Raw genomic sequence first — 24,490 nt, forward strand, 5'->3', positions numbered from 1 at the left:
ACTGTTGTCTGCAGACTGCTTTGTTTTTAGCCCTTAAAAGAGTTCATACCTTGGAGAGGAGGCTCCTTAGTGAGTAAATTTTGAGTTAATAAAATTGAGGTTCTACCTTTACCTCTTTCTGCTACTAATACTCAGCGATCAAATATATCAATTTTGTGTAAGTGTATGATAAATATATTTTTTAAAACTTGAAGAAAAAGAAAGATTGAGGTCCATCATTTTATTGATACAGTCTTAAATAGTGAGTTTTTTCAAAGATAATTTAAACCCTAGTGTTTAAACAGTTCACTAAAAAACAGTAGTGAATATTTATTGAGTACCTATTAAATACTAACTACTTTGTTAAACGTCCTACAGGCCTTATCTCGTTTAATCCTCACAAGAATCCTGTAAGGTAGGTTCTCTTGTTTTCCCATTTTTACAGAGAAGAAAACTGAGGCATTGAGAGGTAAAGTAACTTTACCCAGAGTCATATACCAAGTAAGAGGTAGAGTTAAGGTTTTGAATCAGGATATCTGACCCTGGTGTCTGCGTTAAACAAACAACTATGTTAATACTGCTTCCCCATAATAGTAATGAATTATTTAATTTTATCCAACTTGATGTTGAGGAGGAAAGTACCTAGCCTCAGAAAATAGTGCACTGAGTGTGTACTGGAGCAAGAGTGTGATCATGGCAAGACCCTATAGCAGGTTTTAACTTTGAAGTGTTTAAAGACATTTCATGACGCTAAAGAGTCTGCTGTGTTGTTGAGTTGCTCACAGTCAAACTTTCAGCGGTCTTGTTTTTTAGGGCTTTACCCCGTGGGTTTCTGTTCTGACCCCAGTGGGTACAGGGAGTCAATCATATGCCAGCTCTTTTCCCATCCTCAGCCCTGAGCTGACCCCCAGAGGGAAAATTGTGACCCAAGTCCAGTTGCTGGCATGTCTGTCTGTCTGTGCTTTCCAGCCGAAGAACTGATTCCCTCTTTGAGAAAATTGGAAAGGCTCCTGGAGGCTGCTGAGAAGCTTTGATGTAGAGGTAGCAACTGAACAGATTGTCCTTTAGAAGCAGCCAAATTTCATTTTCCAGATTGAAAGACAGACTTCCAAGAAAACTTTTCTTTTTAATGTTTTGTTCTAGCATCCAAAAAAGACCCAACTTTAGATCCAGGCTTGAGAGTTTCTCATGGCTATTCTTGTTCTAGGTGGAGGGTGGTTGGCCCACTCTCAGATGGCATGTGTCTTAATAGCTGAATGGCTAGCCAGGCCAGCCTTCACCTCCCTCCTGCTGGGCTCCAAGAGGAAGTCCACTTGACAGCTGTTGGGCACCTCCCAGTAAGCTCACCAGAGTATTTTGGTGTCAGTTTGTGACAGACCTGGACTGAAATCCCAGCCCAGCCACTAGCTTGTTAATATTGTGGCTGCCTACAAGTTGCTTAGCCTTTTCGAGCCCGGTTTCCTTATCTCTAGAATGAGGTTTATAAAGCCTTCCTTTAGGGTTAAAGTGAGGATTAAGTGAGATAATATATTGACATGACTAACGATGGACCTGACAGGAAGTATGGACCCTTAGTGAATGTTAGTTTCTGATACTAGTATTAGAGAGGCAGTTAGCGATTAAGCCAACAGTGTATGGAATCAAGAAGATCTGAATTTGATCCCAGATGTCTCATTTCATAGCTGTGTGACCTTGGGCAATTGTCATGATCTCTCTAAGTCAGTTTTCTCACCTGTCAAATGCGGATAATATCAATACCCACCTCTTAGGAATGTTAGGAGGAGTCATTGAGCTAATGCTTGTAAGATACCTATTATTTCTGAAACATAGTAAGCATACAATGAATTACAGCTCTTTATTATTATTGGCGTTGTTAGTGTACCTCACAGGGGTCCTCTCTGTGTTTTCTATCTTAGTGTCCCCTATTTGTTATCATTTAGTACACTGTATACTTCGTTTGCTGAAAGGCAGAAGATACTACTTCCTTCTTGAGTCATTACTCCAAAGGACAGATGCTACTCTAAGGGCCCAAGTTTCCCACTGATTCTCTTATTTATTTATTTATTTATATAAATTTATTTGTTTTATTTATTTATTTTTGGCTGCGTTGGGTTTTCATTGCTGCACGTGGGCTATCTCTAGTTGCGGCGAGCGGGGGCTACTCTTCATTGTGGTGCGTGGGCTTCTCATTGCGGTGGCTTCTCTTGTTGTGGAGCACGGGCTCTAGGCTCGCAGGCTTCAGTAGTTGCGGCACGCGGGCTCAGTAGTTGTGGCTCGCGGGCTCTAAAGTGCAGGCTCAGTAGTTGTGGTGCAAGGGCTTAGTTGCTCCTTGGCATGTGGGATCTTCCTGGACCAGGGCTCAAACCCATGTCCCCTGCATTGGCAGGCAGATTCCTAACCACTGCACCACCAGGGAAGCCCTCTCTTTTTTCTTTATCCTCTTGCTCCAGCTTTTCTCCCTGCGTGTAATAAGGAGGGCATATTCTGTGGGGGCCTCTCATCCAGCCAGAGGCATTTCTTAGAGATCTGAGAATTGAGAGGCTTGGATGTCTAAGCCCTGAGCTGATTTTTGGTTTCTTAAACCAAGGAGAAGCTCTACCAGGTTTGTCATTCCTGGGGGTGATGAATAACCTTTCGTTAGATATCATCTGCTTTCTTATTCAACTGTAGCTCCCTGGAGTCCTGCTTCTTTCTTCTGATCATTTATTTTGGTTGAATCATTTGGCATACCCATTGGGTCACCTTAGAGAAAGAAAACAGGAAAGGGAGATGGACAAGAAGAACTTAAATTTCTCAGCAGGGCTCAAGTGAAAAAAAGCCTCTAGTTAAGTGGGGTAGGTAAAGTGGTGTCTGCCTAGCTTTCCGGAAGAATTGGAGACCAGGAGGGGAAAATAACATTGAATCAGAGTTGGAAGGAATTATAAAGATCGTCCAGGCCACATTATACAAAGTGAGAAAACTGAGGCTCAGAGAAGAGAAGTGACTTTCTCAAGTCCACACAGCAAGGTGGTAATGGGGCTGTAACTAGAAGCCTGTTGGTCTGACTGCATTCAATGCTCTATCAACCCATGGGCTTGCCTTGTGGTTCCATTGGCCTTCTCTATGATAGCATAATCAGAGAGCACTGTGACTACCATATATTTTAGTTGAACAAATTCCTACCGATATTTCAAATATAGTCCATATTCCTCTTCTAAACCTTCACATATTTATACTTTATTGTTATTTTCTAGGGTGTCAGATGCCTGATACATTCAATTCATGGTTTCTTATAACTCTACTTCATGTCTGGTAAGTGAGCAATTTAAGTGAAGTCACCAAATGTTTTTTTTTTTTTTTAAAAACTGCTGACTTGTTAAGGTATAGCCTTCAGCAGGGCTGATTATATGAAATCGCAGTTGTTCAGGCATTAAAAGCTGTTCCTTTCATTTTAATAACTGGTGTCTTATAGCACATTTTTAAATTAAAGGTCAAAGCATAATCCCAGAAAGAAACTAATATTTGTAGGATTTTCTCAGAGAACACCTAACCCAGTGAACAATGCTATCAGTATCTGTAAGAGACCCTATGAGCTTGGGTGGAAAGTTCTTTCCCTTCACTGTTTTAGGAAAGTTCACATTTACGTAAAAGTGGTTTGAATTGTGAGCATCCGTGGTCATTTTCATTGCTGGTCATCAGAAACCTATAACAAATTATAGCACTGACATTTACGCCTGTACCTCTAAAATGTGCATACAGGTTAGATTCATGCCAGGTTTGTTGCATGTAAAAATACTTAACACCTTAAACAGTATATTTTTTCTTCAGCTGCAAATTAAGTAGCCAAAAAAATCAATTTTTCATCTAATGTTACACAGTATTAAAGGTCAGAAGGATATAGGAGAGACGTTGAAGTGGGGGCTGGGGACTATTTATTGAACTGCCAGATCTTGGGAAAGTAAATTCTGGAGAACTAAGTTTACTACTTTGACCGTAGTGAGTATCTGAGGAACGTGGGGAATGGTTGCCCTGTCAAAAGGACCCTTGTTTGAGACTGCCTTCAGCTGAGCTTTGCATCACAGGACTGACTACTATATAAAGACTTTTTGGTTTTGATCACCTCTGAAATATTTCTTCTGAACTCATATAGTCAGTGAGATTGGCTAAGGGGCCTAAGGTGGCAGTTCATGTTGTTTTTTCCTAAGCCGGTAGTTTGTTGAGTGTACACTGTGTCCTGGGCAGTCAGTAAGCTATGTCAGGAAGCTCACAGTCTAGTGAGGGAGATAAAACATATATAATAGTCAGTTATAAATTGGACTGGCTAAGTTCTATAATAAATCTGAGTAAGTAGTGCCTGTAGGACCACAGAGGAAGCTGCAACTATCAGAACCCTTGAAATGTGCCGTGTCTTTTAGTCAGGCAGCTAAGAAGGCCAACCACCTTCTGTCTGAATGGTGAAGGTTAGGAAAAGGTTCAGGGAGGGCAGTTGGATGTACTGAGAGGAAAACTACTTTTTCAAGAGGAGAGGACTGCAGAGGTGGCCCTGTGGAATTACTCACTGGAAAGGTGGGAGGGTTGAGAGGAGGCTAGGCTGTTCCCAGAGGAGCTCAAAGATAATATTCAGAGTCAGAATGAAAGACTCTTTATTGCCCAATAGCCAGAGGTATCAGAGTGTTAGAGGGAGTGGATGGCAAAATGAAAAATATAATCCTTGTGACCACATCCTAAGGTCAATACCTGACTACTAGCAGCTGGGAGAACCTTGAAACTACTTGTAGTTCTTCCCAGTTAGCCACCATTTCCAAATGTGCCTGCTGAGCCTTCCTTGCTGAGGTTGGTTTAATTTCTCAGAGGAGTGGGGAGTACCACCACCAGTTAAGTAAGGGGAGGGAGGCCTGTCTATGCTTGGTGTTCCCTCCATCCTTCCTCCTTGGTTCTTATGATCTGCGGGCTTTGGTGGGATGAATCAGCAAACTCTTATTGTGTTAAGGACTGGGGGGCACTGGAGAGTAGGATATGACATGGTGTGCACCTTCAAGAAACAGTCGAGTGGAAAACAGGCACAGTACAATTGCCTGTAATGGATGACAATGAAAGCAGTGCTATGCCCAAGGCATAAGCAGTTACTATGGAAGGACAAGGAGGTGTGACTAAATCCAAATTTGGTAGATGAGGGAGTATGTATTGGATAAAGAGTTGCTCTGTGGTAGAGGTGACATTTGAGATGTACCATGAAGGGTGAGTAGAATTTCTGTCAGAGAAAAGGAGGGCATTTGAGCTGAGGGAATTATTAGGAACAAAACATAGAACATGTACAAGAACATGGAGTATTTGAGGGCAGCCAAGTTGTCTGAAGCACTCAGGGCTGGTTTGTGGAGGAATGTAGTGGAAAGGGTCACCAGAAGGTTACTTTAGTGTCCAGTTGTGCTATGATCCTCCAAGAAGAATTGGGGAAACTCTCTTCTAGGGGATAGGATTCTTAGAGGGAATAAGGGATCCACCCCAAGTCTGCAGAAAAGCTATGCTCTTCTAAGTCCTGTTTTCTTAGCCTGAAGCTCCAGGAGTGTAACTGAGGGATCACCAAATCCAGTATTACAGGGCTCAGTGGACTTGCTGGATTGCAGGGTTGAAATACCTCCTGTGGGTGGTAGTGTGAGGGAGGGGTGGGGAGGCTTAGAAAGCAGTCATAAAAATAGAATCCCCCCACCCCGTGAAACAAAAAAAAAACGCCCACAAAACTAGAATACCCTGGCAGTGGACTTTACAGAAAGCTTGCTTAGGTTCCCAAGGGTGATGACTCCTTGTTGGCTCTCAGAATAGAGACAGGATTTCTCATATCCTGTTAGTTCTCTAGAAGAGGTGTTGATGTTTCCCTTATCCTGTCTGCTTTCTCTGGTTCCCAAGTTTTTATGTGTATTGGGATTTAGGACTGGGACCCCTCCCGTTCCTAGAAGGCCCTTATCAGTTGTGTATTCTTGTGAGCTTGCAGCTTCGGTGACTATGTGTCCTTTGTCTTTGCTGAACCAGATTAGTATTCACCATGGCTACTGAAGAAATGCTGAGAGAGGTTGCTGTGTGGGGTTTCCAGCATTCCCATGTGGACTTGATAAAAGCCAGCCTCCTCCTTTGTTCCCTGTCTGGGACAGTGGCATTGTGATCCATTCAGGTGCCCACACCAGAAACCTGGGAAGCCTCCTTGACTTTTCCCTCACTCCCTTCATCTGGTCAGGCACCAGTTTCACCATCTGAAACTTTTTTGACCATGCCCTATAGTAACAAGTGCATTTTACCTTGCAATCCAGAACACACACATGTATCTGACACAAAAGTTTTATAAAACGTATCCTTACAAGGTCAGATGATCTCTGATATTTTCTACTCCATTTGAATTCATTTAAAACAGAAATTCAAGATGTCACCCACTAAATTGATTTCACTGGGTTACAAGTAACAGTACCTGAAAACTGGTGTTTGGCTTCCAACTTCCCTCTTCCTGTGCCATTGGTCTTCTCAATACAAATTGGATTAGTACACACACACACACACACACACACACACTCTCCTTAATATTCTCCATTGTTCTCAGGATAAAGTATGTTTCCTAGCATGGCATTCATATCCCACCAAATATGCCACCTTTACCACTCTCGTCTGGTGCCGTTCTAGGTACCACTACCACCATCACTCCCTCCCCTGCAAGAAAAAATTAAACTATGTAATAGCAATTTCAGGTCCTCTGCACAAAGCTTTCTTCTGCCTAGAAAGTCCTTCTCCTTCCTCTCCACCTGACAAACTCCTATTTTTTGTTCAATATCCAACTCAGATATCTGCTTTGAAGCCTTCCCTTCCCTCTGAAGGCAGAGTTAGTTCCTCTTCCGAGTTCCTTTAATATTTTGGATACCTCTCTTATAGCACTCATCACATAACATTTTTATATTTTTTTGTGTATGTATCAATCTCCCTTATGGATGGTGAATTTATTGAGGCCAAGAATTATATTTATTTTCCTTTTGGAGAGATATGAAAATGAGGTATTTCTTCGGCTCAGTAAATGTTGATTAAATAATTTATGGCCTCAGGTCTGACTTGGCTCCTATGGCAGTTGGAGGGTTCGGGGCCACTGCCTGTTAGTGGCAAAAGCTCTGTGCCTACTTAAGTTTCCCTGGGGGGTGAGATGTATGTAGGTAGAATTTATGTTGGTGTTCTAAGTATTAATAGATTTGCAGAGACCCCCATTTTAAAATTTGTCATGGAACACTCGTACGTTATAGATGCAGAAATTAATTTTAGAAAATGGAATGGAACAAATAAAATTAGAATATGCCTATGATGGAGGTAGAGTGGAGAGGAAAATGCAGTTTGTATTTTTAAAAATTATTTTAAAGTCAGGTATATCATAAATATAATAACTACTGGGTCCCTTACAGTACTATTTTAAAAATTATTTACTTATATTATCTCACACATTCTTATAACTGCTTTATTTCTGTTTACATGAGAGATCAAAGACTGAGAGCCGTCAGAGATCTTGGCCACAGAGCTAGTTAGCGCATGGTAGAGAGGAAATTCCAGTATGGGTCTGGCTAACTTCGAGTTGCTTTAAGTTGCTTTCCTCATTGGTAACTAAAACTACTGAAGTATCTAATTAAATAATTATTTATTAATATGAATAATATTTAATATTAGTAATACTATTTATTACTTAGTTAAGTACCTGCTTATTCTTAAACATAAATCCATAAAATTACAGCATTTGTTTTCTAATTGAACCTACGGTATGCAGCAGATTTGTTCCCTGCCCTCATAAGGCTGAGGGTATTGGAGAGAAACCTGAAAGAAATCATTAATAAAATACAACTGGGATGGGTGCTGTGAGAGTAAGTGACAGGGCTCTGTGGGGGAAGAGGGATATATAACTTAGTTGAGGGGGTGTGGCTCACTCAGGGAGGGTTTCACTGAAGAGATGACATTTAAACTGACCCCTGAATAATGAGTAGAAGTTAGCAAGTCAAAGAGTGGATGAAAAAGCATTGCAGGCAGTGGGACCTCATGGTTTTCCATCTTTTTACCAGCAGAGCCCTTTTTACAGATGAGCTTTTATGCTCAGCCACAGTGTATGAATAGATAAAAGGATTGCCAGTTGGGTTGAGGAAGTGGGAATGACCTGCTCACTTCAGGTCTTCCCAACACGCCCATTGGTAAGGGACCCTTACGTAGCTCCCTGGAAACTCAGAGCACAGTTTAAAAACCGCAGATCTAGTCCAGCTCCCTCATTTTACAAACGGGGAGATGATCTTGGCAATTTTAAAGGATTTTTCACAGGCCTCTCTATCAGTAATGGAGGATCCGAGACTCAAATCCAAAACTGACTCTGCGAACTGCTCCTTCTGCAACACTTTGCTTCCTGCGTGTGTGTCCCCTTTTGGTGGTTGTGGGATGGGAGTCTGTGGCCCTGAATTTGAACTGCATACCACCGACCAGCAACTGTATGAAACTGTGTTTCTGAGCACTCACTGTCTGTGTCCCGGGAGAGGCAACAAGTAAACCTGAAAATAGTACAGGGTGCCAAGGGCTGTGTTTGATAAGCAGACATACAGATCTTATGGAGCACAGGGAAGGGAGGCAGCCTGGGGATAGTCAAAGAAAGCAGTTGCATTGGCCCTCTGGGGTCTAGAACTAGAGGACATGGGGTCTTGAGGAGTTATTAGGAGAGGAAGAATTAATTGTAAACTACTTTTTAAGATGTCCCAAGTGAGAAAGAAAGATGAGAGGATGATCACTCGAGGGAGAAACAGGATGGAGGGGGGAAGCATTTTGTTATTTGTTCTTTGTTTTAAGATGGGGAAACACTGGAACATTTTTATAAGCCTAAGGGAAGAAGCCTCTGGGAACGAAGAGAAAGAAGTAAAGTATGGAGGTGGAAGGGGTTGGAAAACAGACTGGGTCCAGTCTCAGTCCAGCCAGAGAACTGCCCTGGCAGACACTCCTGGCCTTTTCAAGAGGGCTCTTTAACACCACCACAGCAGTTCTGATGTAGCTGTAGGGCTTTCGAGCTCATGCTGGATTCCAGCAGCTCCAGACCTGTTGTATATGGTGAGCCCGGGCCATGTGCACATCCTCTCTCTGCCTCCTCCAGCCAGAGTCGCTCTGTTTAAACACACACACACACGTAGCTTTTTTTCCCGAACCAAAGGCCTGTGCAGCATCATTTTACCAACATTGCACGACCTAAGAGCACTGGTACCTGCTCCCCAGGAGCTTGTTCGTTATATTGGATCTGACAGGCAGGCCACAGGCCAGGTGTAGCTCTTGGAGGAGGCTCTCTGTCAGGTGAGATGGCTTAAGGAAGTGCCTTGCCCCACTTGTCTGTTTGCCCACAGACTGTCCTGTGGCCCCCATGCTCCCCACATAAAGGGTAGGCTTGGTGGGGAGGGGGTTTAGGAAACCAGGTGGAGATAGCCATGCACACAGCCCCAGGAAAGGGTCAGCGTGCCAGCTCACAAATAAATAAACTCATTCATTAGCACACTGCTGAGGCTTGAGTGTGGCCACGTCAGCTCTGCTTTCTTGGCCCCAGCCGGTGGCGGAGTAAGGGAAACAAGCTACGTGAAAGTCCCTTTGGGATTCCTTCATAGCAGCCAGAGTGACAAACCTGCCCAAGTGCCCACTAGTCTTCACTGAATTCAAAATCAGATCCTCTCTGAGTGGCTTATAAACTACCATGAGGGAGAAACAAGGCCAAAACACAACTGGCATTGTCAGAAGGCCCAAGCAGAGCAAGTGAGACAGGATGCTGAGAGCTGCCAGGACATGGCAGGAGGTCAGTCAGGAATAACAAGAATTCTTCCCTCCCAGATTTAGGCAGAGAGGAGGAAAGCGTGGCTAGGAAACTCTCCTTCCTTTGAACTCTGCAGGCAGTGTTGTCCTCTTCCTCCGAGTCTGACCTAGCAGGAAGAGGCCCTTGGAGCTGGGCTGTCACAGGGAGCAGTCAGTACTGACACTGCCCTGGGAGGCACTGTGGCTTGAGGGAGAGAGGGGGAGCCCAGGCTTCACTCCAGCTCCCCTCTCCTTCACTGAGCAACCTTTAGGTACTTAACCTCCTCAGAGTGTCCGTTTTCTTTCCTGTGAAATGGGGACAGTTATACTTAGATGGTGATGTACATTGAAAGAGATGGTGAATGAAAATGCATCTTACAGTGACAAGTCTCATATTAGAGGACTTAATAGATGGTAATAATCATTATTACTATTTGCCATCAGGCAAAATTTAAATCTTAGTTAGCCCTTTATATTTTGAGACTCCTAGTAAATGAGTCTTTCTTCCCTTTCCCCCTGTCTTTTAGATATTAGAGAACCATCAGACTAGGGTTTGAACACTCCGTTTTTTCTTTACTTTGCTAACTGGGTTATTTGCTTTCCTTATGTGTAAAAGAGATCAGTATTATTTATGAGGCTCTGGAATCACTGAGAGACAAGGATAGTACTGTGAAGCTCAAAACCTCAATAATAAATTGTGGGTTAAGAACATCATCAAACGCGGGAGGGGCAACTGGAATTTCTCCTAAACAGAGAGCAGTTTATGCATAGATTAAGTCTATACTCGGAGTAGGTACTAAGGAGATACTTGTTAAATGAATGATTAAATTAATTATTTAATACAAGAATTTTAAAATTACTAGATTGTCTCTTTCTAAAAAGACTGAAAAATAGACTTTATTTTTTAGAGCAGTTTTAGCTTTGAGTGGAATATTGTTTCTTTTTAAAGTTTCTTTTGCATTCTTAAGGGCAATTTTTATTATGTTTTAGCATTGAAGTCTCCCCTCTCCCCCTTCCTCTTCCCCGCCAGAACAGCTCTGAAATTATGAAGTTTAATCAGTAGCAAAATGTAATTTGACCCCTCAACATTTAATTTAAGCATTTATTATGAGGAAGGCATCCATGATGTAAATTGAAGTAAAGCTGTCCTGATCTTTTGTTTAAACCTAGTATTCTCAATTGTGGAATAGTTTACTTAATGACTCAAATATTATTGTATGGTCAGAGCCTGTGACACGTGTTGGCTTTGTTTTGTAGTGGGTACCAGGACCATCAAATCTTTTTTGTTTACCATTTTGAACTTGTTTTACTCATTTTCTTTTCACCTTCCAACATACTTTAACCTATTCTGGATCATTCAGGAGGTCCTGATAACTCTTTTTCTTAAAAAAAATTTATTTATTTATTTATTTGGCTGTGCTGGGTCTTAGTTGCTGCATGCCGGATCTAGTTCCCTGACCAGGGATCGAACCCAGGCCCCATGCATTCGGAGCACAGAGTCTTAACCACTGGACCACCAGGGAAGTCCCGGTTCTGATAACTCTCAACTGTATTTTGCCAGGCTGCCTTCTTTGAGTTGTACTCGTAGCTGTAGCCTCCATGTTGAACTGCTGTTGTGTTTGTGTTAAATACATTTTTAGGTTCTTTCCTTTTAGCCTGCCAGCAGTTACTTTTTGCTGTTGTAGGTGTGTTTGCCTCAGGTTAGCCAGTCTTTTCCCTTCTGATATTTTATTTCTAATATGATGCTAGTTTTGAAACTTAAATTATTGCCCTTGTGAGGATTAAATGAAAAACGAAGTAAATGGATTCTGGAAGGTTCGTTCTAGTCATTAAAGAGGCAGAAAAACAGTCTAACTCTGGGATCAGATTATCAGGGTTCAGATCTCAGCTTTGACACTTAACAAGTTTTGTAACTCTGGGCACGTTACTTCTGTAAGACTCAGTTTCCTCAACTATAAGGTGGGGACAGTAAGAATACCAGCCTCCTATAGTTGTTGTAAGGATTAAATGAAATAATGTATCTGAATCACTTAGCACAGTGCCTGGCACATAGTTGTGTTAGCTGTTAATTACAGCACTTGTCCATTTTTGCTATTAAAGGTTTTTTTTTTTTTTTTGCTTTCTCCCTATTTCTTAGTCTTATTAGAATAGGAAAAAATTGCCAGATAAGCTGAATTCAGCCTGGATCAGATGTTACCCTAACAACTGCTAAATAAATTACTACAACTCTATTATCCTAAAAAGGGTTTCACTGGGTGACTGTAGTATCTGTGGATGAAACACAGAGTTGGAGTTGAGATTTCTTCACCACCATCCTTCTGTAACAGATTGTTTTTTCAATGTAAGAAAAGTGTGTGTAGAATGCTACCATTGTGGAAAATGGGGAGAAAAGGGAAGCTACTATTTATGTAAAAAGAGTACATATACACTAAGCTGGTATATATATAGATTACATGTGGAAGGTTTCCTAAGAAGCTGCTAACTGTGGTTGCCTTAGGGAGAGGAACCTGGTGATTGGGAGATGTGGGTGGGAAGGGGACTTAACATTTTTTTTTAACATGTGCATGTATTATCTATTCAAAATATTTACTAAACAAAGAAAGGAGTAGACTGAACTTGTAGGCTTCAAGGTTAGGTACCCTAAGAATTGACCTTCAGCTTGATCTGGACATTCCAGGCAGCTGACTCTCTAAGATGTGGGCCCCAGCCTTCAGCTGTGCTTTTTCCTTGAAGAGGACAAACACAAAAGTTCTTCACAACAAGATGACTTTTCTGTCCTTAACTACCTAGAGAATTTGATTCACAAATTCAGGACAAAAATAAGTTGAGCCTTTAGTTAGCTGAGTTTGGTGATGGTGGATGAACGGACAGCCCTGTGGATCAGAATCTTATTTTCCCAGTAGAACTCATGGTTATCTTCAGTACACTTCCTGTTGATGAGAAGACTGATTGTTTTGATTTTATAACTTTAACTATGTGAGATGAAATTTACTGTAGAACTTTATATTTGATAGTGTTTTCAAATTGTCATCAATTGTCTACTGAACTAATTAGGTACGGTGTTTTAGGAATAATTAGAATTTGCCCTTCTTTCATTTATCAGGCTTGAATCTATATTTTTTAAACTCTTAGTATCAGCAAAATTAGGTGCAGGTTGCAGCACACTTTGCTGTTGCATTTCTCTCAAAAGGTAGATGCACACTTAATGTAAATTTCTGGATCAGACAATTGTGAATACCATAGTTTAACTGAAGTAAATATTCACCAAATTTGTCATTTTTCAGCCTTGGAAAGAAAGGGTTTCCAGCTGGGAAGAAAGAAAGGGTTAACTTCTGAGAGACTTATCTGTTCTTAAAGCCAAGGTCTTATTACACCCCTAATCTTATTACACCCCTTCTTCCTGAAAAACATTCAGTGGCTCTCCTTTGTCTACTGAGTGAAGTCCAGACTTCTCAGCATGACATTTAAAAGCCCTTCATGACCTTTCTGGCATATTTTTCTGTCTCCTATACTTCCCTTCCACAAAATCTAGGTATTGTCCCTGTCCGTGTGCTGAGCTTTCCATGGCCCTGTCTTTGCTCATAATGTTCCATCTGCTGGAAATTCTCTTTATCTTTTACCTGTCCAACTGCAGCTCACCTTTCCAAGCCCCAGGTACAATGTTTCGTTTTCCATGAAGCTTTCCCTGATCCCACTCAGCCAAGAGCAATCCTCTCAAACTCCATTGCACTTTGTGTTCCTCTCGGGACACTTACTGCATTCTCTCTTAGGGCTCTTGTCTCCCCTAAGGAGACTAACTGCTCCTTGGAAGCTGGGCTCTTGTTAACCATCACTCTAATCTCCACACAGTAGGAACTCAATTTATGTCCATTGAGTGAATTAAGTGTCAGTCAGCATCTTGAAAGTATCTTCAATTCGCTTTACCTTTTCAACCCAGATAACCATTTGACTGTAAGGGCTATAAAACAAACTGCTCTGAAACAAAAAACACTTCACTCCATGTTGATATAGTTAGTAAGTTTATGGTCTGAGAAAATCTGTGCCTTTTAAACCTCAGAGGGCAGGTGTATTAACAAACTACAGAATTTTCATATAAATGAAGAATTCCATTACCTCACTATTGCTGTTGATGAATTGGCCTCTGACGACACTTAAGCATCAAAACACACAGCGTCTTTTCAGGTGGAGAGGCTAACTTTGGTTAACTTTAAGAAAAATGTTACGAAAAAGGACTGTTGAACTTTCCCCAGTTTGTTTCTGCCTTGGAATATGCTCTATATCATATAAAGTGGCCAAGTCTTTTTCCATGACCTGTTTTTATTGTCACAAAGTGTTATTTCTTAGGCACTAACTGGGTTCAGAGGTTACAAATTTAGAATCACAGCATCAGCAAATCCCGAGGTTGGAAGGGACTTTAGAGATCGTGTAGTCAGCCTTCCGTCAGATAGATAGCCGAGCTGCAAATTCTCTACTTTTTGAGGTCATCCATTACATTATTCAAATCTTCAGAAACTCCCCTATTAGAAAGTTTTTACTTTCAGCATTCAATGTTGAGTAGTTTTTCTCCCTCTGTGACCCACCCATTAGTTCTGATTCTACCTTTTGGATAAACAGTCTAATCACCTTTTTGCAATATTTAAGGCAATTGTCCTGTTTTTCTCCAGGTTAAATATCTTCTGATCTTACAACTGTTCCTCTTGTCTCTTAAAATATGATGTTCAAAACTGTCGACAGTATTCCAAGTAGAGTCTGACGTGTGCTGAATAGAACAAAAATCTCACTTTGTACATGAAGATGATATATTTGCATTACTGTTTCTAAAATCACATTAATTTGGGGGGCAACCATATCATCTTCTTGACTCCCCTTCAGTGTATACTGTCAACGTAAGCCTGGAAGGCTTTTTCACACATAGGTGGGCATGACTCACCAATCCTGTACCTCTACAGCTGTTCTTTTAGACCCAAGTGCAGGACCTTAGATTTATCCCTGTTAGATTTAGCCCATTGAAACAGTCTGTTGAAGTATTTTTGGTTCATGGTTGGGTCATCCAACATATTTGTCTTCCTGCCCAGCTTCTTGCAATCTACAAATTTGATAAGTATGTTTTCTTTTCTCCATCTTAGTCATTAACAGAGATGTTGAGGCAGGCCAGGCTGGAGTCATTCCATTAGACCTTACTATTGCTTGTAGATTTAAATGGGCAGGATTAATTGTATATGGAGATAGAATTGTCGGTTTAGACTGAATACTCCATAATAATAATAGGAGTTGTCTTTTAGGTGAGTAGTCCTATTGTAGCTGCTCAATAACTATTCAACAAGAGATAATAGAAATACGTATGGTCATAAGAATGAGATTAGGAGCTATCTTGGAAAGTTGGTGACCCTGTTTCTATTCTTATATTCTTATGTAAGGTCTTAAGCAGAGAGCATTCTGGACTGATTAGAGGCAGTGTGGTATAGGGGAAAGAGCCCTAAACTTGGCCCTGAGATGTTTTATTCATTTATTTATTCAGAAAATATGTATTGAGTGCATACTATACTTAAGCCCTAGATATACAATGATTTAAAAAAAACCCAAAAAACCCAGACTTGATGTCTGCCTTCAATGGAACTTACATTCTGATGGGGGAAACAATTGGATAATTATACAGATGGAATCATACTACTTCCCGTCATCTATATCCTGGGCGGGTACTATATCCAACAGAGATATGATGCAAGTCACACAGTTAAAAGTTGCTAGTAGCTCCATGTAAAAAAGTGAAAAGAAAAAAAGGAAACTAATTTTAATAATAGGGTTTCTGTAAGTCATTATACCTGATAATATTTCAACATGTAAGCAATGTAAAAAATTTGAGATATTTATATTCTTTTTTCCTGAACTAGATCTTTGACATCTTAAACTTATACCACATCTCAGTTTGAACTAGCCATATTTAAGGTGTTCAGTAGCCACATGTAGCTAGTGGCGTCCATATGGGACAGCTCAGTACTATACCCACCTTTATAGACTGCTCTGTGGTGTTGGGCAAATCACTTTCCTTCTTTAGAACTCCTGTTTTCATCAGTAAAATGAAGGATTCAGACTTACCTTTAAACAACTAAAAGCGGTCCCTTTCATGTTTGAGGGAGCCTTCTGAGGTGCTCTAAATAATCTGTGTCTTGATGTGAGTGGTACTTACATGGGTGTATATTATATGTAAAAATTCATCAAGCTGTACACTTAAGATTTATGTACTTTTCAGTATCTATGTTATAGCTCAATAAAAGATTTTTGTAATCACTTCTAGTTTTTTGATTCTGTGCCCTTTGATAAAATCACTCAGATGAGCTGACCTTCAGTGGAAATGAGTGATGTGAAAAATGCAAACAGTCGGTGACTCTTTATGTCTTCTTCCCACCCAGGATGTGTCTAGTCCGAATGAAGCAGGAAGGCCGGAGTGGGAAATACATGTGTCGTATCATAGTTCATTTTATGTGGGAGGATGTTGAGCAGCGTGGCAGAATCATGGGGGTAAGTGAGTGCTATCAGATTCTGGTCGTGGAAAACTCCAATGAGGGATTGCCTGACTTGAGCTGAAGTTTTATCTGTTCTAGAATGGCCTGATGTCAAGTGGTAATTCACCTAGAGTCACTTCTGCCTCTATGAAGACTGGCATGCTACAGACACTTTATTTATGTACTTGCACACATTATCATGGTTTGTCAGTGTGAGTACATCCTATGTACAGAGATGGGATTATTAAGTCCAAATCATGGTGATAGGAGGGATGGATTTGGTGAACAGATAAAATCAAATAATAATAATCCAGTTTTGGGACACTTTCTTTGCCTTTGATACCAGTTCAGAGTGTCAGTTCACAATTAGTTTGGATGGAAAGACCCTGGCATGGGGCCTGCACTGTGCTCAAGAACTTAAAAACAAGCTTCTTGATCACTGACAACCTAGAATACTTTGGCAAGGTATCTACTGAAAAGGTACATTAGTATATTTAATAACCTGAGAAAGGAGAATATGTAGTATGTGTATAACAATATGGTGACAACAGAAAACCAAAACCAAAACATTAGGTTACAATTGGTTATATAAATAGTAATCTCTTCCTTTGTGTATATTGTGTATTTTGTGTATCTAGACCGTGTTTTAGTAGATTGTAGTTCCTTGTTTTTTCCCATATCATTGCCTCCTAGCTTGGGAGCATCTAAAGCCAAACCATCAGACAGGGTCACAAAATGGGTTAATTTGGTTTCTTTCATTACAGCACAAAGTTCTGTGGTTTTGTGTGTATATATTTTATCATATATGATATCATCCTCTATACACTTAAATGCAACTTTTTTTTTAAGTCAACAATATATCTTGGAGATCTTTCCATGCTGCATGGGAATTAAGTGGGAGATCTCCCATGTCTTACTTTTATCTACTATAATTATTTTCACACACTTCCTATGTTATTGTCTGATGGTATGTGCTCACTCTATGTGTGAAATGATAGTCTTTGAGACTAAATCATGGAAATGATGGTTGCCTACTGAGAATCTGGATTGAGGGTATTTTCAGATTCTCATGACTTTGGAGGAAATGCGTGTATAGAAAGCACAGTAGACATGGGTTCACCTTTAGACAGCTTCACTGACATTTACATGCCTTTCTCTGGGACAGCAGACCATTAGCATTTCTGTTCATTCTAAGAAGATGATAGCATATTTCAAAGTTTTAGCTGCTGTCATCATCATCTTCGTCATCATAATCATTATAATTATCTGTTTTGGAGTCAATATTCACCTGTCTTTGTAATTACACTCTTTGCTTCCTTCTTCATTTTTCTCACTGTCATACCTTACTGCTGTTTAGCTGCCCAGAGTGGGATCAGCAGCCTTTAAGCTATTCATCCAGCTGAGTGTTCCACATGCCCTCAAGTACTTACTCCCCAACTCTGTGGCAGCTCACAGTGGATATACAGTAGTGCTGGCAGTCTCAAATCATCCCATTTAATGATGACCAGTGATACCCCCTGGCCAGCCAAAGCCTCGGCTGACTGCCATGCAGTTACACAGTAGTTCTTCTATGAGTTAGTCTGTTTTCTTATCACTGTTGATTAAACGCTGCTGGAAGTGGGACCACTAGAGCCAGGTGGACCACAGCTGTCCCCAACCTGAATAGCTTAATGAGTCATAGGTTGCCAATTCCTGGACCACAGGAACCTTTTACTCTACCCCACCTCCACCCCCAGATGGATTTCCTTTGGGACCTACATATATATATCTCCATCACAAGGTTCAGCAATTTGAACCTTCTCCCATGTTACTTTATAATGTCCCTTCTACTTGACTGTATGCTTTATAAAGGCAGGAAACCTGTCTTATCCAGTTTTTTGTTTATACAGTAAACATTGGATAAATAAATACTTGTTGAATGAATGAATAAATTGAACTCCAGCTTCTGAAATTCTGTTTTAAAGCCAACTTATTTGTCAGATAGATCATACTCGGTTTATTAGTCTCTGGTCCAGGTGTACGTCAATGCAGTCCTGCAGGAATTAGCCTTTCTTTTTTATTTCTCCCATTTTATCCAACCATTTTTTTCTATCTCAGTTGTTCTACATAAGATGCTGTCCTATGGAGAAGTGTGTTAGACCACCATTTCTCAAACTTTAATGAGCCTACAGTTCACCTGGGGATCTTGTTAAAATACAAATTCTGATTCAGTAGGTTTTCGGTGAGGCCAGAGAGTCTACATTTCTAAAAAGCTTTGGGTGATGCCAATTCCATTGGTGGGACTGGGTGGGGGAGGGGCAACCACACGTTGAATAGCAGGGTTTCAGATGATCCATAATGCTCCCCAAGTATAGACTCTTAAATTTGTCTTCATGAACAGAAATGCCAAGCCCAAGTTTAGTTACAAAGACTATAAATAAAAGATGATTTAAAAATAATAGAGGGGGGCTTCCCTGGTGGTGCGGTGGTTGAGAGTCTGCCTGCCGATGCAGGGGACGCGGGTTCGTGCCCGGGTCCGGGAAGATCCCACATGCAGCAGAGCGGCTGGGCCTGTGAGCCATGGCTGCTGGGCCTGTGCGTCCGGAGCCTGTGCTCCGCAATGGGAGAGGCCACAACAGTGAGAGGCCCGCGTACCGCAAAAATAAATAAATAAATAAATAAATAAAAAATAAAAAAAATAATAGAGGGACTTCCCTGGTGGCGCAGTGGTTAAGAATCTGCCTGCCAATGCAGGGGACACGGGTTCAATCCCTGATCTGGGAAGACCCCATATGCCGCGGAGCAACTAAGCTGGTGCGCCACAACTTCTGAGCCCGCGTGCCTAGAGCCTGTGCTCCGCGAGCAACAAGAGAAGCCACCACAGTGAGAAGCCCGTGCACCGCAACGAAGAGTAGCCTCCACTCGCCGCAACTAGAGAAACCCTGCACGCAGCAATGAAAACCCAACACAGCCAATAACTAACTAAATAAATAAATTTATAAAAAATAATAGAGATTTCAAAGAGTTGGGGAATTAATATTATTACGTTTCTGTTATAACTGATTTGCTCCTCCCTTTCCAACCTCATGCTATAAACAGACACCCTTTATATAGGCAAGAAAATTATATATTAGCCACTTCTAAGTTGTGAGTGTGACTGTGTGTGTTTAGAGGGGACCTCAGTCTTTGGCGTTTGTACAACCTAAAGAAATGAGAAGGTTAGGCTGGAGAAGAATGGCATGTGGCTGGAGAAAAGTAGCAGCCAGAGGGAGCCAGTCTGGCCTGGTTCTGACCCTGGCTGGCAAGTCTTTTCTCTTCCCCTTGCTTCAGTTTCTTGGTTAAAAAAAAAAAAACTTGGGGGGTGGGTGGCTACACGATTTCCAAGTTTCTTTTCAGCTTTGAAAACCTATGATGTGAAGGTGGTAATTTGCAAATCTATTTCTGTGTTAGTTGGCATCTTTAAGAAAACTCATATAAAAAGTAGAATTTATAAGACTGTTCAATGTAGTGGTGATTTTTCTTATGCCAAAGAATTCTTAGAGGCCATTACTTTACTTGAGTGGATTTGTGCAGGAAAGATTGAGAATGCGAATTAATGACACATTAGAAATTTGGATCAAGAAATCCTTTGAAATCAGAGTTCCAGTCTTATTTGGTGAGAAGATTTTCACTTTCCAAAAACTTGCTTTTTACCAGCTTTTTAGGAGCCCAACTATTGTGAAAAATATGGCAGCCTCATATATCTTCAGTGAAGCTGGTATAAAAAGTAAGTGTTAAATTTGAGGTTACAAAAATCACATCAATAATTTAGAGTGTTCTGACTTAAAAAGAAAACATTATTTGGGATTTAAACATATAAGTTAGCTGTGGAAATAAAGTTCATTATATCACCTCATCTGGTCTTGTTTTATTTCATTAACTGGTTCTTAAAAACCTTTGTGAGCTGAGTTGCAGCTGAAGAGGTTGGAGACCATTTTTCCTTGGGCCCTTGCCTCACTCCTGAGTGTTGGTAAGAGTAGAGAACTAAGACTTGCCACAGCTGTAAAAACAGACAGCGCCTTTGGCCTCAGCACTTTCTCCTGGTGCAGGCAGATTTCAGATGTAAATTTCACTTTCTACCTCTCCTACTAATGAAGTAAGTTTTCTTTTGCTGGGTTTGCAGCCAGGTGTGTCCAGTCTTGTGGCTAACTGGAGCGCTTTACTTAATTTTTCCATTTGTGACATTTCAACCAAACTTAAAAAACAAACATAAAAATTAGCTCAAGGCAGTGGCTCAAAGTGTTAATGGTAACCTTAGGCTGGCTAAACGACTTCCTTTCAGTTCTGCCCTGCCAGACATCTCCACCTTGTGGCTTACAATAAGCAGGTTTAAGCTTTCCAAACTGTGGAGACAAGGTAGGAGTGGGTGGGGATGGGCTTTAGTTAAGAAATTGCAAGTTTATCTCTGTCAGTGGTCCCTGGCATGACGGTTGGCTTCAGCAGGATGTCAGGTGATTTCTTGCTCGCTGCTTTTCTGAATAAGGATGAACCTCCTGTCAGCTCATGGTCTCCTGCTCTCTCTGTAGCAGAGCTGCTTGATGGAATGGTGCAGAGGGCCTGGAAAGAGGTGGAGGAGCTGTGGGCTGAATTGGACTCCTTTGTAAAATTCTACTTTGCTTTTCAGAACTAGCATTTTGCTTTGTAAAGTCCTCTGATCATACTCCAGACTACCTTTCCAAACTCATTTCCCCAACTCTTCTTGAACCTTAAATATGAGAAACCTCTACACATGTGTCTGGTACATAGGAAGCACTTGGTGAACATCACATTCCATCTTTGCCTCACATACTTTTCACTGCAGCCAAGCTGAATGTCTTGCTCTTCCTGTCTTGTGTCTTTTCTCATGTGGTACATATACCTAGATTGCCCTAACATGCCAGCCCCAATTCCTTCATGTCCCTCCACTTCAAATTGGAAGCCAATCCCGGTTTCCCCTAGCTGTTAGTACCTTAATAATTTATCTTCACCCTTCTTCTGGCTTTTACTGTTTCTATTTTGCATCAGTGTCATTCATGTATTGACTGCCTTCTGGGTGAATTCCTGAGGGGCGGGATCACATGCATCCCTCTTTGTATTCTCCAAAGTGCCAATCATTGCTCCTTGGCTGAATGTATGCCCAGTAAATATCTGATGAAAGGAGATGGTTCTGGAAGCCCACTATAAGTGTTGGAAAAAGTAGGGTGAGGAGGTATACTTTTTATTCTGAGGATATTTGTTTGCTCATTAGTCTTTTTTTTTTTGCAGTACGCGGGCCTCTCCCGTTGCGGAGCACAGGCTCTGGACGTGCAGGCTCAGCAGCCATGGCTCACGGGCCCAGCCGCTCCGCGGCATGTGGGGTCTTCCCAGACCGGGGCACGAACCCGTGCCCCCTGCATCGGCAGGCGGACTCTCAACCACTGCGCCACCAGGGAAGCCCTGCTCATTAGCCTTAAATATTGGAAGAAAAAGAAATGAGAAGTTGTCTCCACTCTCAATTTTTCTTTTTCTTTGTCCATGATTTCTCATCTTCTAGTGGAATTATTTGATTAAAAAGAAACAATTTGTAAATAAGGTACTTTATATTTCTAAACCAGAAAAGCTTTAAATCTATAAAAGGTAGTAGAAATAAGAATTACATGTACTTTAGTTTTTCTGGAAATTTCCTTCCAGACCTCTAAATTCCATTCCCATCTCTTCCTTCCCCCCACAAAAATCTTCAATCAAACTCCTTTGTTTTACCATGAGGTAAAAATTTTGCTATACTTTGCACCTCTAGGTCAGAGTTAAAACTCACTGCCAAAGGTATTGTTTTAAAAGGCAAGGACCACTTTAAGGGTATAGTTTTTGTGGCCAGTAATATGAATGGTGGAGTGTAAATACAGAGCAATCCCATGGGCTCGAAGCTTGTAAAGTAAGAATACATGTTTGTTTTCCAATAGCAATCGTTCTTTTGAACATTTTTTAAATGTCCTAAGCTGTTGGAGTGGATACTTATTTATTAGGGGAGAGAAGACTAAATTCTTAGAAGGCAGAGCAATTCCATTTTGGAATTGGCCCATGAATTTGAGCCAGCTGAAGATGTACCTCTAATAGATGCATTCCTTTCTCTACACAAGTTTCTTATCCTCAGGCCTTAAGAGGTAGCAAGAGTGCATGGAGTGTATGCTTTAGGTGGTTTTCTAACTGACTGCATGCCTGGGTGCATACAACCAGAATGCCAGTCTGATGGCTCAGGTCATGTGACCTGAGTGGCGTACTGGATTCACTCCACTTCAGGGAGTGTCCCTAAAAGAGAAGTTATAAACGTTTCTGTATTTGAAATTAAATAAAGCGTGAAACTGCTGTCTATGCACATGGTCATTTATCTCTCTCATGGCCATTTTTATGTTCAGTTATAGATTGTGAGTTTCCTGAGGTCTAATTCTTACTTGTTTGTCTTTATATTCCTATGGTGCCTCAGTGGAGCTTTCTGTTTAGTAGGCATTCAGTAAATGTTTCTTGACTGAATAAATAAGTGAATTTCATCCACTTTTTTATCTTCAGTTTACCTCCTGGAATTTCTGTAGGAGAAACAGTGACCTAATTCCATTTTGCAAAGCCCTGGCTGACTCAGTGCATGACACAGTCCTGCCTTACCCTAATACCTTCTTAAGTACTCCTCATGCTAAGTACTCCCAGTTCAGCTCATCACTGCAGAGCTGTTTACCTCTCCAATGCATCACATTTCTTTTGCCTCCAATCTCTCTGGGTGCCCGGTTCCATTTGGTATCTTTTGTACCATAGTTAGAATACTGCTTAGAGCTGTGTGCATCGGGCACAGCTAAAGCCATTTTCCACACCTCTCTTTCAGGGATCACTAATGCTACTCCTAAATAAATCTCACTCAGGAGATGGGATAAAGAGCTCCACGAACCTGTTCTTCCTGTGTTTCCTGTCTCACATCTAAGGTCATCACCACCAGTCCAGCCCCCCAAGCTAGAATTCTTAGAACGTCCTCAACTCCTGCCTCATCCTCTGCATCCAGTTGTCTTGTCACTTTTCTGCCCAAAATATCTCTGGATTTTATCCTCTCCTCTGTTCCATTGCTTCCTGTCAGTTCCTCATCATCTGTCCTTTATTGGACATGGCCTCCTAACTAGTTCCTGGACTTTCCCCCTCTAGTGAACCTGGCACCATATAAGCTGCCAGAGGTGTTCTTTCTAAATCCCACATCTGATCATATCCCTCCTCTGTCTAGAAATCTCTGAGGGACAGAATTCAAACTTCTTAGCAATGGCATAAAGAACCCTTCGCAGTTATATCGGAGAACCTTCTTGGTTGTAATACAACAAACTTTTGTTGTATTAATCTTACACCTTAAAAAAAAGTAAGTTTGAAGCTTTTCAAAGTGAAAAATTGGGGGAGAGGCCTTCACATTCTGGCCCCAGCCCACCTTTCTAGTCTAATTTCCAGCAAACTTCTCCTCCATGCAAATGTTCATGCTTGAGCGTGTGCACACACACACTCTAACACATGTTCCCCTCATGCCTCGTTTTCATTGGTGCTATCATATTCCATGTTCCTTTATGCTTCTGAGCCTTCTTTCATGCAGTTCCCTCTGTCTGAAGTGGTCTTAACCCTGTCTCCTCTGCTCATGGCACTGTAAGACACAGCTGGATAGTACCTCTTCCAAGGAGCTTTTCCCAGCACCCCCCAGTAATATTAGTATATTTGGCCACTCCCTTGTCTGTATTCCTCCAGCACTTTGCACAAACTTCTGAGATAGGACTTACCATGCTGTACTGTAATTATGGGTTTGTGTAGGTCACACCCATTAGATGGGATAAGGATCCTAGGATCCCTAGTGCCTAACACAGAGTGCCTACCCCTCAGATACTTGTTGGGTGTATGTATATGCTTCTATTATTATTATTTTTTTACATCTTTATTGGAGTATAATTGCTTTACAATCATGTGTTAGTTGCTGCTTTATAACAAAGTGAATCAGTTATACATATACATACGTTCCCATATCTCTTCCCTCTTGCGTCTCCCTCCCTCCCACCCTCCCTATCCCACCCCTCTAGGTGGTCACAAAGCACCGAGCTGATCTCCCTGTGCTATGCGGCTGCTTCCCACTAGCTATCTACCTTACGTTTGGTACTGTATATATGTCCATGCCTCTCTTTCGCTTTGTCACAGCTTACCCTTCCCCCTCCCCATATCCTCAAGTCCAT

The 24,490-nt window shown here is 41.3% G+C and overlaps 1 protein-coding gene and 1 non-coding gene across 3 annotated transcripts in view; one reads left to right on the forward strand and one right to left on the reverse strand.

Moving 5' to 3' along the window:
* LOC132476335 (ubiquinol-cytochrome-c reductase complex assembly factor 1) overlaps positions 1-24,490 on the forward strand; it is a 94,614-nt gene that overhangs the window by 33,832 nt on the left and 36,292 nt on the right. For both annotated transcript variants that reach the window (XM_060078223.1, XM_060078224.1), the window contains 2 exons: positions 3,213-3,270; positions 16,185-16,293. In XM_060078223.1, coding sequence (XP_059934206.1) covers positions 3,213-3,270; positions 16,185-16,293 — 167 coding nt within the window. The remainder of the gene's footprint in view (positions 1-3,212; positions 3,271-16,184; positions 16,294-24,490) is intronic.
* TRNAR-CCG (transfer RNA arginine (anticodon CCG)) lies at positions 11,225-11,297 on the reverse strand. Its single transcript has one exon. It is a non-coding gene; the product is annotated as a tRNA-Arg (tRNA).

The sequence above is a fragment of the Mesoplodon densirostris genome, chromosome 16 (genome assembly GCF_025265405.1).
Source record: "Mesoplodon densirostris isolate mMesDen1 chromosome 16, mMesDen1 primary haplotype, whole genome shotgun sequence".
NCBI classification, from domain to species: Eukaryota; Metazoa; Chordata; class Mammalia; order Artiodactyla; family Ziphiidae; genus Mesoplodon; species Mesoplodon densirostris.